This window comes from Athene noctua, chromosome 10 (assembly GCF_965140245.1).
Source record: "Athene noctua chromosome 10, bAthNoc1.hap1.1, whole genome shotgun sequence".
Classification (NCBI taxonomy): Eukaryota; Metazoa; Chordata; class Aves; order Strigiformes; family Strigidae; genus Athene; species Athene noctua.
In genome coordinates, this window is record NC_134046.1 from 19,616,071 (window position 1) to 19,629,458 (window position 13,388).

The 13,388-nt window shown below is 36.4% G+C and overlaps 1 protein-coding gene across 10 annotated transcripts in view; it reads left to right on the top strand.

The window, feature by feature from the left end:
- DOCK3 (dedicator of cytokinesis 3) overlaps window positions 1-13,388 on the top strand; it is a 222,402-nt gene that overhangs the window by 145,082 nt on the left and 63,932 nt on the right. For all 10 annotated transcript variants that reach the window (XM_074913853.1, XM_074913859.1, XM_074913854.1 and 7 more), the window contains exons 15-22: window positions 361-485; window positions 5,801-5,963; window positions 6,449-6,555; window positions 7,261-7,432; window positions 8,102-8,199; window positions 9,034-9,117; window positions 9,460-9,560; window positions 10,884-10,965. In XM_074913853.1, coding sequence (XP_074769954.1) covers window positions 361-485; window positions 5,801-5,963; window positions 6,449-6,555; window positions 7,261-7,432; window positions 8,102-8,199; window positions 9,034-9,117; window positions 9,460-9,560; window positions 10,884-10,965 — 932 coding nt within the window. The remainder of the gene's footprint in view (window positions 1-360; window positions 486-5,800; window positions 5,964-6,448; window positions 6,556-7,260; window positions 7,433-8,101; window positions 8,200-9,033; window positions 9,118-9,459; window positions 9,561-10,883; window positions 10,966-13,388) is intronic.

A 13,388-nucleotide genomic window follows, 5' to 3' on the forward strand; every position in this document is an offset into this window, starting at 1 on the left:
TTTATTTTGCTTAAAATATATTGAAAATAGGAGGTCTGATGTTAATGATGTTTTGTCAGGCTTACCCTGATACTTCCAAATCAGGTAACTAGACAAATTAGTAGGTCTTTTTTCCCTTTTCCGCTTACACAATAAAAGCAAGTATTGATTCTGAGTTCACCTTTAATAAAGGCATTACTAACAATGGTCTGATTTTATGCACTGATATTAAAATGTTCATCTTTATTAACAATTAACTTGCCGCTTGGAATGATTTGGGCATCAGCCATAGTCTTGCAGAACACAGAAAAGAATTTGCAGAATTGGGCACCGAGTCTTCCATGTTGAGTTTAAGCCTGTGACTCCACTCTTTTACTGTAGGTGATATACGCAATGACTTATACCTGACATTAGAAAAGGGAGACTTTGAAAGAGGGGGGAAAAGCGTGCAGAAGAACATTGAAGTGACCATGTATGTGCTCTATGCGGATGGAGAAATCTTGAAGGTAAGTGTTTATTTCCTCCGAGCTTCAGGGGCCATCTGCTTGCTCCATGGACATGTTCTCTTGTTTGGTTGTCTCTGATGCAAGGAAGGTGCTAAACTAAAACTAGCTCTTTTTTTTTTAGCTACATTTTTAAACCATATATTATGATGAAGAAAGTGGTCAGTTATAAATTTGAAAGAACTTGGAACACTTCCCCTGTATAGGAATAGAGGACTTGGAGAAAATGCTCATAAACTGAAAAGCTTAAGTAATTTCAAAATGTGATGTCAGTGGCTGTAGTAAAAATAAAATTTAGAGTAACTGTAGTCAGAAAGAACTGAAGAGTATATGACAGATATCTAAAATGAAATAATGTGTGTCGTACAACATGATGAAATGTGATTACAAGAGAGACTTTTAAATCTGTGTTGTTGCAGTAATGGTACTGAATGTAGTTTTGCAAAATAATTTTGAATAGTCTTATTTCCAAGATCTTGGCTTTCACGCTGGGATGGCTCCATTCCAGCTGTGAGTGGTGATGTTTAATGATTTTTTATTTTTTTTTTATTTCCTCTGTTCTTGCTTTTAGTATTATTGGAAGAGAAGAACGTAGATAAGTCAGCTTTCTGTGGAGTGGGAGGGCTTGAGGATAGAGAAGTAAACGGAAAAGTATTTTGACATAAGCATCTATCAGAAATGGAGAAATGGCTGCCATTAGTCATAACTTCTCCCTACCTTTTTTTACCCCCATAACAATAAAATGGCCTTTGTAGCCATTACTGTAGAAAAGACTAAACATCAAAGTGCTTGTGTACCAAACTCATTGCCACAGTCTGGTTTTTTTAATTGAAAGGAGAACTTTCTCTTTATTACTCCAATTGCTTGTGATTTCACTAACAGTAAAGTCTGTCTCTTGTAAGGAACTGGTTTGTGCTCATAGCTGTTGCAGGGAGATCATGATCCTTTTCTGTTTAATTGCATTAGACATACCTTTCAAATTGAATGACATATTTTTAATCCTCACTTTATTTCACAGCAGTCTGCCAAAGACCAGTGTAGGTCTTTACTTTCCAAACTGCAATATCAGCATCTTCAGATGCTAACGTACATAATAGTAGCTAATTATACTGTAACTGTACCTAATGATTAAGTATTAAAGCCATTTCTGGATGTTATCAGTCTGAACTTCTGTGGTTTTGGTTGGAATGGTCATTCACAGATACTAATTTATTCTTTTTCTTACCCTTGTGTGTTATTACTACTGTAACTTCAGGGCTTTACATGGGATAGTGGGCCAGATATGGTACAAACAACACTGAAAGGCGGTCAATCTGATTAGAAAAAATTCAGGTGAACATTTGTCATGAAGGAGAGACTTTAGATAGAAAGGATCTTTTGTATTTTAAAAATATAAACCACATAATTAAAAGAAAATCTTTATACTGGTTTTTGTATTATTGCTCCTCTGTATAGTTGCAGTCAAAGCAACAAAGATACTTGGTTTATATCAGGGAGACCTTTGGTTCATGATGTCTACTGATGCCTAAGATCCATTGTATTTCAAGCATGCAGACACTAGAATTTTTCTATGTAGGAAATACTCAAAGGTACAAGCTAGTGTATCTACTGAAAAATATGTAAAAGGGACAGTAGGACAGTAGAAGCTGAACTCTGCTTCCCTTTAATTTGAACTCCCTCTCACTCTTTAGGTACATTTGTGATGTCTCTGAACTGCAGAATAGAGCTGGAAAAATAACATGAAACTGAGTATCAGTTGAACTGAATATAGAGACAGTTCAAAAGTGCTAAATGAGGGTTTGAAGGAACAATCACATGTACATAAGAGAAAGATGCAGCTACTTAGAGTTGAGTTTGCAAATTAATCATGTCTCCTCTTTTTTCATCACTGTCATAGTTTCTACGTGATTTAAAAATTCTGAAAATTCATGTACCAAAGTTAAAGAAAATGAGACTGCCATCTGGAATTACTTCTAACTTAGGGCATTATGTTACCATTCAATGGCAATATCCTTGTCCTTGTAGAAGATGATTGGCACTTAAGTGTATAGGACTGCTCCAAGCCTATAGAAATGCCCTGAAAATTGTAAGGATTCAAATTCTTAAACTGTAGATTTCCGGTTTGTCTCCACGTTCAGAGTGCAGATTTTGGTTGTAAAATAGAGGCAAAGTTTGTGCTTAAAATCTTCCCATGCTTCAGGTGAAAAGCCCTGAGAACAAAGAGCTCCATCAGTTCTAACCATCCTGCCTGTGCGCAGTGGGTTTTGGGAAGTCTGGGTATCCATTTGTCTAAAACTTAACACAGGTCGTTTAGTCTGGATTATTTTAGTATGCCACTAAATGGATACTGGCTTATCTTTTATATTAAGAATTTAGTTTAAAACCCTAGATGGCTTGTTCTGTCACTGCAACTATCTGGTTTATGTAACCTTCAGTATGAACACCAGAGCAGTGTGTGATGATGACCTGCCATTTTCTATTAGGAGGCAGCTGGTTTCACCCAAAGACAGAATATAATTAAATTCCTAGATGAAGCGGCTGTAAAGAGACTGCTAGATCAGGACTTTAATTTCAGTCATTCAAAATAATCTAAAAGAAAATACTGAGGACTGCAACAAGAGGAGTCTTTTTAATATAAATGCTAAGAACAAGGTGTGTGTTGGATAGGGCTTGGTGCAGTACTGATGAAGGGAATTGCTTTGTTTGGGTTCCCTGTCCCCTGGATGATCACTCGTGTGACCCAAGATTACTTCCACAGTCAAGTGTAGCTATTTTTTCTTCTATTTTATTTGTCTAATTAATTTAATAACTTTCTGTAGGTGATAGAGAAGAGAAGCTAATAAAAAACTGCAGTTCGAGCTTACAGTGGTATGGGCAGAAGACTGAAAGTTCAATCACTGACCTCAAAGCACTACTGTTCTTGGTGGCAATCCCCTTTACTGTTGCTGACCTATGGCCTTTCCAAATGAGAAAGTGTGTGCTGAGTTACATGGTACAGTGGGGTAACTGCCACAAATTTTTCATCTGATGTTAGAAAAAAAATCTCTAAACTTTTCCTGACCAGCACCACAATCCAGATCTGAATTATATCTTTGTGAAGACTTCATCAGCCATACACAGCATTAATGAGAATATTCTGTGTCTCAAATCCGTATTGCTGTTGCGTATATCTTGGTCCAGAAATAGTCCTTTTGAAAGCAAGCGCTGAAATTATTCCCAAAACACAGTGCTGTTCTAAATGAAAATGAGCATTCATTTTCAAAAAGGTTGTACTCAAATGTTAGTATCTTTCAATATAGGCTGAAAAATAAAAAACATTGACACATTTCTCAATTATTCTTCTTTCTGTTCCCGTAGCAGAAATCTTACTAATTACAAGGCATACCTTAAACAATAAAATTTTTATCTGATACTTTTTCTAGTTTAGCTTCCCTGACTTGCCTCTGCCCTCTAATTCACCTACATATTTGATTCTCATGGTAACTAAGTGTATGGAGACTTGTTTCATGTTTATATTTGCAGATCAAATTCAGAATTAAATATTAAACAATCCTTCCTCCTCAGACTATAGATTGTAGTATAAATGCATAGAAATGAAGTTGTCAACCAGAAGGAAAGACTCTTCACCTATTAATTTATTTAAAGTTTCTAGCATGAAACAGCATTCAAAGACTGGCCATTTGTATGCCGAGGCAGGTAATTTTTTGAGGCATCAGAAAAATGCTCACATTAAAATTTGAATTTTTTCAAATTTCTTTCTTTTAGAAGAAATACAAATATTATTTTACTTTCTCCTAAGAACAATGCAGAATGAGGTCTTGGAATTGCTGTGTTGATGTGCAAGTCACTCATTACAGAATGTAACTGGGATGTTACAGGCATTCTGATTTTTAGTACTGTCACCACTACTCCCACTCCAACCTGTTCATATCTGCAACAGTTAATTCTTGTTACTGTCTAAAAAAATTCACCTTTATGCTGGGATTGTGGCACACACTGTATGGTTACTAAGACTTTGTTGAGAGAATTGAGTTTTGTCTCAATGCTACAGTCACACAGTTTGGATTAGAACCTTTGCAATGAATCTCCATTCAAGGAGGCTTTCTTGCATTGAATCCCAAAATTCTAGAGAACTTTTCTTTATTTTTTGGGCTCCTTGACAAATTCTTAGCTTTTTCAAAGCCAGAAGAATATTACTACAGGCCGAACTAACTGGCTCTGGATAATGGAATATGGTTGACTTGGTAGTCCCTTCATTACATACAAAAAAATCAAATTAACATTGTGAGTATTTTCTTGGGATAGAAATTAGAGATGCCTTGGGGAAATGACCAGTAGTTGTTCTTGTCATTATGGTAGTCCATTTGAGGTGGTTTTATGTCAGAATTTATATTGCATGTGTTGTTCTGGGTCTCCTTAGCTTCTGTTTCTTCTTGGATTCATTATCCTTAGAGATGCTAAAAGTGGAGAATCACTAAGTTTCTTTTCTCTGCGTGCTGTTATAAGATATCATACCTTTTGGACCACTTTGTAAGTGCTAGATTCTAGAACATGTGTTAGTGCTTATATTGCTTTCTATGTCTTCATTACAAAGGAACTTTTACTATCCTTATTTCAGGACTTCAGCATTTCTCCTAACTTCCTTTGCTCATGTTCTGACTAAGGATTTCTATATTTCCTGAATAATGCCAATGTTTTTTTAATCTGTGTTTTGAGAATACATAGATGGGGCAAGAGCTCTTGAGCTTTTTATATCTAAAAGCAAAAATTTAAATCCCATTATATTTTTAGGTGATGACTATTCAATAGAAATTATTTTCTTACCAGTAGTGAAGTAACTTGATCAGAATTTTCTGGGATACTCAGTGAGGCAGGATGGTTGTAGTTCCGAAAGACCAACATTTTTAAGAATTTGAAAAGTTCAGGTATCACTTCTGAACTGAGATACTGAGGCAGAAATCGATTAAATGATATTTTCAGGAAAGTCTAATCTAATTATGGTCCTATTAAGTCCTCTTTTTTTGGACTCATTTTATATATTTGTACTTGTGTCTATTGTACTCATTCTGTGCTTGATGGGAAAGTTAGCTTAAATGATAACAAGATACTGGAATTAATCCAGTATCATAGGTCTCCTCACTTGTCCTTTGACCCAAAGCAGTTTAAAAATCTCTTCAAAAATTTCAGATTTTATTGTGTCTGAGTTTCTCCTTCTGACTTGTCCTTTATGTCTACAGAAAGATATGAGTTATATAAAGCTTATCACCATGTAATAAAATGACTCATCTGTAGTGATGTGATGTTTTCTTTTGTTCCAGGACTGCATCAGCCTGGGCTCAGGAGAGCCAAGCAGGAGTGCATACCACTCTTTTGTCCTTTACCACAATAACAGCCCTCGATGGGGGGAAATCATCAAGTTGCCCATCCCTATAGACAGGTTCCGTGGGTCTCACCTTCGGTTTGAGTTCAGACATTGCTCCAGTGAGTGCAAAATATAACCAAGAGAAATCTAAAAAAGCTGAGGCATTTCCATTGTCAATTTGTATTTGGATGAGGCTGTACTGAGTGGAAAGCAGGAAAGGAGTGCCAACCTAAAATACAGTAAAGATGCACTGCTAATTAGCCAGTTGCTACATTTATTAAACATCACATTAAAAGCATCATGGACAGTCATTGCAGGGCAAAACTTCTTGTAGATGTTCTCCCCTGATGTTCTTTTGTAGTGTTTTCCCATAGAATGTTTTCTTTACAGCATGTATATTCTATATTTTACTATGTTAAGCATGTTTGTGTTTGGTTTGAGGCTTGTTGATCATTTGCATAGAATTAGGCATATTATATATTGTTTCTTATGTAACCTGCATGCTTTTTGTTAGGTGTGCAGAGAAGTTAGTGAATATGTGTGCTATATATGGATGGACAGAATATGTACAGGTATGATTCCTTATTTCTATTTCTTGCTACAGCAAAAGACAAGGGAGAGAAGAAGCTCTTTGGTTTTGCGTTCACTCCATTGATGAGAGATGATGGCACTACCTTGTCAGATGATATCCACGAGCTTTATGTTTATAAGGTACCAATTCCTCCCTGCAGACTTTTCAGCTACTCATCTCTACTTCATTTTAAATAAGCAATGGTCATTACATTAGCTCTTTTTCCCCCTTCATTAGAAGTATGTGAGGAACAGATTAACAACTGTTCCAAATTTAATAAAATCAAAACCACATGACTAGGTATGGATTCAGCCATCTATTCTAGGTAGAGCTTACCTTTTCCCTCCAGATAATGATGATTTATCTTCTGTTAATCCTATCCATTTTTAATTCAAATGTACTAGTGTTTATTCAGCAGTTTTACTAGCCCGTGGCATTACTCTATAACTTTGTATTATGAAGTTGCGCTGTACTTCATATGCATCATGTTACAGTGCTACAGCTTGGCAACCCTGTAGCAGAGGGTTTGGGGGGCGTTGTTTGGGGTTATTTCTCATGCTGATTTACCATGGTTTATTTCTTCACTATGATTTTCAGACAGCAGCACTAAGCTGTACAGTTGGAAGGTCACAGTAAGTTCTAAAGAGTCAGTGGTCAGGAGACCACACTTTCTAGAGCTGGGTCTGTTTTGTGTATGTAGAAGGTGGTAAGCAGAGCTTTTTCTTAGAAGTGTTTTTGTGCACCCAGAAGATCAATAAAAATAATGTTAACCAGTTGCTGTCAGGGTGTGAGTGTGTGGAATGAGATAGAGAGGTACAATTCCATTTCTTGTCCTGTACCCGCAGTGTGATGAGAACAGCACCTTTAACAATCACGCACTGTACCTGGGGCTGCCTTGCTGCAAAGAGGACTACAACGGCTGCCCCAACATCCCTTCCAGCCTCATTTTCCAGCGCAGCACCAAAGAGACCTTCTCAGTCTCCACACAGCTTTCTTCTACCAAACTGACCCAGAATGGTAAGTAGCTGATTCTTCAGAATTGCCCGAGGCAACAGGGACTATGAAAAAGAGACAAGATGGGTATGCTTCTGCGCTGTTTCTTGTACTAAAATACTTCTTTGTTATAATTTCATTATATGTATTGCTTTTCTTTTTACTAACACTATTGAAATGAGCAGAAACTGGTTTTTTTGAGGAAATAAGGATATTGGCAGAAATGGCAGAGAAATTACAGACGCTACTCGTAAGTGCAAGAGAAGGGTAATATGTTAAAGTTAATTTTCATTAAATGATTGAAGAACAGAAAATTGAATGTTAGCACTTGTACACAATCCAAAGTTTGTTTTGTTCAGCTTTTACAGAGTTACTAAATAAATAAAAATTTGTTATGGCAGTGTCCCTTAAGCATGGGAAGACAAAAGTGGATTGTCCACAATGCAGTGTCAGGTCACGAAGGGAAAAATGCAGTGTTTTTTTAAAGTACTTCATTGTTCCTCCATTCATTTCTTTGTTGGTAGTATTGGACTTACTCCATATGTGCCTTCTTGTTTTCCCGTATTTATTTTTTGCACGAGACATACGAACTACAAGAGCAGAAGAGTAGCATATAACGAATCTCTGGTGGGTCTGGGGTTGCCATGCTTCCCTCCCTGTATGATTCTAGCTCTTTCTCTCACTGTTCTGCAGTGGATTTGCTTGCCCTACTGAAATGGAAAGCTTACCCAGATCGTGTGATGGATATTCTAGGAAGACTGAGACATGTCAGTGGCGAGGAAATTGTTAAGGTACTACATGAAATAACAGTCTTTGGATGTATCTGTGATAACAAGTGAATTCAGACCTGCAGTGCGCTTCTGAATGTTCCCTCTTTTTGTACTTTTTGATGCACACTGTGAATTCTATCTTTTCAGAGACTTCATAAATTGTTATATTTTATTTCTTGTTTTCCACATCAGAAATTTAATTAGAATAGATTAAAAAATCATGAGAGAGTCTGCAGTTGACTTGATCTTTGGAATTTTTCATCCTCCTTTCTGAGGACTGTGTTTTCAGGAAAGAAAATCACTGAATTGTCAGCATTCAGTAAGCCACAGTGTTATGGGTGAAAGAAACAGTTGGCAATATGTAACTTGACCTAATTAATGGTTGTTATAAAAGCTCTACTTTCTGTCATATAACAAAAGTTTTCAATATTAAACATAATTTGGAGCACCAGTTAATGTGTTTCCAAGTCTTAAATTCGATGACAAAAAATACCTGATAAACTCTAATGGTATGAGAATGAAAGTGAGTTGTTTTGCTGCTGTGGTTAGGTAGCACTTTTAGTCAGTGTACAGTGAAAGGAACACTCAGTTATATTTACAGATCTGTCATGCAGTACATATCCCTTTTTTTTTCTGTCATTTTTGTTGAGAAATATTCCTTGTAAAGAGAAAAATTATTCTTAGTAAAAAAAAAAAGTGAAAATCTGTTGAGTCATATGGATGAACCTGAAGTGGTTTGTCCTTGGCAAGTGTTTTAGAGGTATTAACATGTGTGAAATAAGGAGGGAGGGCGGAAATAACCTTCTTTTGAATACAGTTGAATTTTAAATTCATTGTTTGTTCATGTCATTTTAGTTCCTACAAGATATTCTCGACACATTGTTTGTAGTTTTGGATGACAACACAGAAAAGTATGGGCTGTTGGTCTTTCAGTCTTTGGTAAGCTGCTGAATTGTTACTTTATCTCATGGTCAGTAAGTCTGAAGTTTCTTCTTATTATGTCACTAGTCTTTTACTTCTATGAGATATGAAATATTCAGCTGGATCCAGCCTTATGTTTTCGGTAATAATGAGGTGAGGAGGGCAGGGTAACATCAGCAGATCCGAGGACAGTATCTGCTGTCATTTGGGAGAAGCAAATAACGTCTAATAACACAGCTACTCACTGTTGAAAGAAACTCATGTATTTCATTGTTCCTTAGCTTGTGTAACTTGTTTATAGAAACCTAGCAACAATGTGCAATTTCCTCTAGTATGGGTTCACTTTTTCATCTCCCACAGGTATTCATCATAAATCTCCTGCGTGACAGCAAGTATTTTCATTTCCGACCCGTGATGGACACTTACATTCAGAAGCATTTTGCAGGAGCACTGGCTTACAAGTAGGTTTTGTTCATCCACCACTTCAAGAGATGGCATTAGCAAGCTTTTGAATGATGTCACCGTCAGAATCATAACCTTCATGTTAGCAGTGGTTTCAAAATTAGAACTACTCAGATAAAAGTTTTCTGGCACAGTTAAAGAGAAAAGCTGCTGCATGTCACCTGTGGCGAAGAATGAACAGACTTTGGAGTTTACCTTGCCACTCTCAACTGGCAGATCTTAGTTGGGTTTTTTTAACTGACGAGACACTGTCACTCAACGACAACTCATTATCAGTCTGTACTAATGAGCTACCAAGAACACGCACATTTTTTGTCTTAAGGCTGGGATATAAGACTTGTGTGAAAGCTTACAGAACTAATTGTAATTTCCTCTTCCAAAGCAGACAGGTATTCACAGAAGATGACGTTCTATTTGATTACAGAAAATGTATCGTTTCAGTAGATCAAAAACTTAATTTTCGCTGACATTTTGAAGATTCTGCTTTATTTTCTAGTATTTTTTTTTGAGTTTTGCATCAGAGAGTAAGACAGACTTTTGTAAGCAGTAACAGTTATCATTCAGGGTGGGATTTTTTTCTTTCTTTTAGACTATTTCTTTTGCATATTTGAGCATATCCTATCTTTGGCCATAGTAAACTATTAAAAACAGTTTATAACTGGTTTTGATTGTTTCAAGCCATTCACTTTTTAGTGTAATTAAAAAAAAAAAAAATTCTGTCAATGGCAAGTAAAAGACTGTAGATACTGTACAATACTAGAAGGCATAGTCATGTTCAGAGGGTAAGGAGGTGTTCTGCTTTGTGTTAATTATCACCTCTTTCAGACAAAACAAATGATTTTTAGTAGTCTGGTGTCTGAAATAACATATGCTTTTAATATAACTCTTGAAGTTAGTCCAGATGGTATTGTATCCTTAGGAAAATAGATGCATGTATTTTCTTTGTGATCTTAGTTTCTAAAAATTTCTTATATGAGATCTGGAATTTCTTATTAAAAAAAAAAAAAAGTATATTTGGGTCTTAGAACTATATTGCATGTCTTTATCAAAGCTATCTCTTTAATAACATCATTTTGATGTTCTCTTGATGTTCCTTATGGTCTAAGTCAATTACAGAGAAGAAATAATTTTCTGGTTTTGAAACTTAAATAAAGGTATATATTATGTAAATTCAGTGGCTGGGACAGCTATAACTGACTACTGAAATGGAGTGAAATGAGACTATTTTATAGATTCCTTCCTAAAACCAAAATGTTTGTTACCTGACTAATTTTAAAATAGTGCTGAATGTTTATCATCTTTTCACTGTTTGTTATATTCAGAGAACTGATTCGATGCTTGAAGTGGTACATGGACCGTTCAGCTGAGCTCCTACGCCAGGACCACATCCAGGAGGCAATGAGAGTATGTATTCAAGAAAAGTATTTGTGTGTCTCTTCCATCTGTGACTACAAAAGGGCCGGGAAAGCTGTAAATAAAATCAAGGGTAGTCTGGCACTGAATTCTTATTTGTTTAACCAGAATTTTATTTTTTTAATATTTTACCAAAATTTTAGTTTTAGGGGGAGATTTGCTCTTGTGCAGAAAAAAAAAAAAAAAAAAGGATGAATTATGTCTCTTTAAGTCCTTTTGAAGCCCTATAGAGAACTTCAGTGGGATTTACATGGAGTATATATGCACTGGCCATTTATATATGTGGTCTATACCTTGCACTTCAAGAAGCAGCTATTTTAAATGTATTAATGCTGTGGATCAAAGATATGCTTTTCATTTCTGGCTGTGAACAGCTTCATTGCATTACTGGTTGAAGTTCTAGAGAATTCTAAGAAGCAGTCAAATAAGCTTTTAGCTGGATGGAAGTTCTAACAAATGTCATTGCACCAGACCTGCATCACAGCTCGGTGATGAGAGTACGATCTCACAGGAAGGCACAGCTTTCTAATGGGGTGTGAGACAATGGGAACACTTTTGGTGCCATTACAGAGAAACCAGCATTAGTTTTAGCACGTGTAGTTGTAAAACAGAAAGATAATGTGTCAAGTACATAAATATAAGATTCCAAAATTTGTGGGAAGATACTCTTCTTTGAGTGAATGACCATCTGTACCTTCTTACTCCAAGAAGGCTTATGTCCAGACATTTGAATCTGGGCACTTGTAGAGCTAGGAGCAGTGGCAGAAATTAGCACTTTCTTTTTCTCACTTTTTTCATGTCAGTACAAATATGTGACGTATCTCACAAGTGAAGCGGGCGCACACACACGCACACACACATATATACTACTACTTTAAATTCTGGCAACCACTTCTGGAAGTTAGAGGTGGTTCTTTGTAAATGTATTTATGCTTGTGTCTTGACATACGTTTCAGACTTTATTATGGCTTTTTCTTTCCCCTTGTGATATTTTTGTTCTTCGTTTTGCCTCTTTTAGTCTTAGTCAGTATTTTCGAGGAAGTAATTTTTATTTTTTGAGAATCCTTGTTCAGTTTGAATGGTATGGCATCACTACCATCAACGAGCTTTCAAGATTTCCTGTTTAGATCATATCCTGATGCTTGAGGGCATTATTTACAGTGTTTGCTTTATCTTTGGTAGATATTTACAGACCTAGAAACTTCTTTGTAATACTTTTCAACCACAGATTCATAGGGAGTGGTAAAAGTGGGGCAAAGATGTCTTTTCAAGAAATTATCAATTTTCTCATCCCTTTTGTTTCTATCATCCTTTTTTATTTTTTAATTACAAAGAAACCTATTAAAATTATGAGATGAGAGGAAGATCGCCATCTGGAATGGCTTCTAGAAAGTTTTCTTCCCCCTCAAACCACTCATTAGTGCTATATGCAATGCAGCAAATAGAGATGCATGATATTGTCCCTATGTGGTCTGCAGTCTTTGAACGTCATAGTAGTTCTCTTCAGAAATACAAAAAATATGGATGCTGGAATATCTTTCAGAAACTGTTACGCAACATACCATTTGTGAGTAAGGTACATTCTTTCAAGGATTCCATGGCAGCTGTTTTGCTTACTGGGAATCTCAAGTGCTTGCCTAGAAAGTAGCTGTTCCCTCCATGAGTGAGGTCAGTTTGAAGACCTGATAGTCCAAGTCTTTCCAGGCACATGGATTATTATTACCCCCACAGTTTCTGCAGACCTAACAGTACATCCTCTACCGGTGACACTGTTGTCACACCTTATTCAGACAGTTGCCTTTACACGTGTATCTTGGAGACCCAAATTAATGTCTTTGTCTTCTTCCAATACAGGAAAGTGAAACAAACCTTTTTTAGATGTTTCAGGGTACTGCACACCATTACTAAGGGGCTTTACACAAATCCCTGATAGGAAAGGGTCAGTCTTCCCAGCTGATTTCTTCAAAACCCTGAACATACTTTTAGAACCATGCTAGCCAGGGAGCTACTGAATGAGAGATGTGGAATTACATTCTCAGCCCGCCTTTTCACATGGGACTATTCCAACTTCTTTTCTTCACACTTAAAAAAGAAATGTCAGTCTGTTGCTTCTGAGACCAGTCTGCCTCTGGATTTATTAGTTACCTCATTCAGAAATAATTACCGTATTTGGTGATTTACATTTTCTACAGTCTTGCTTTTTCTAGGAATACCAGAAAATTGCTGAGGTAATTCTAATTGTTCTACCTGGTCAGCCTGGCTGTGGGCCTTGCTCCTTCTTTTATTGCTGATGCCTTGAACTTTGCCCTAGGTCTTTTATCTGCTCTCACAAGACTCAAATTGGTACCTTCACTTGAACCTTTGCACTATTTTTTTCTTAAAACTGCACAGTAGATGCTTCTTGTACTTGAAGC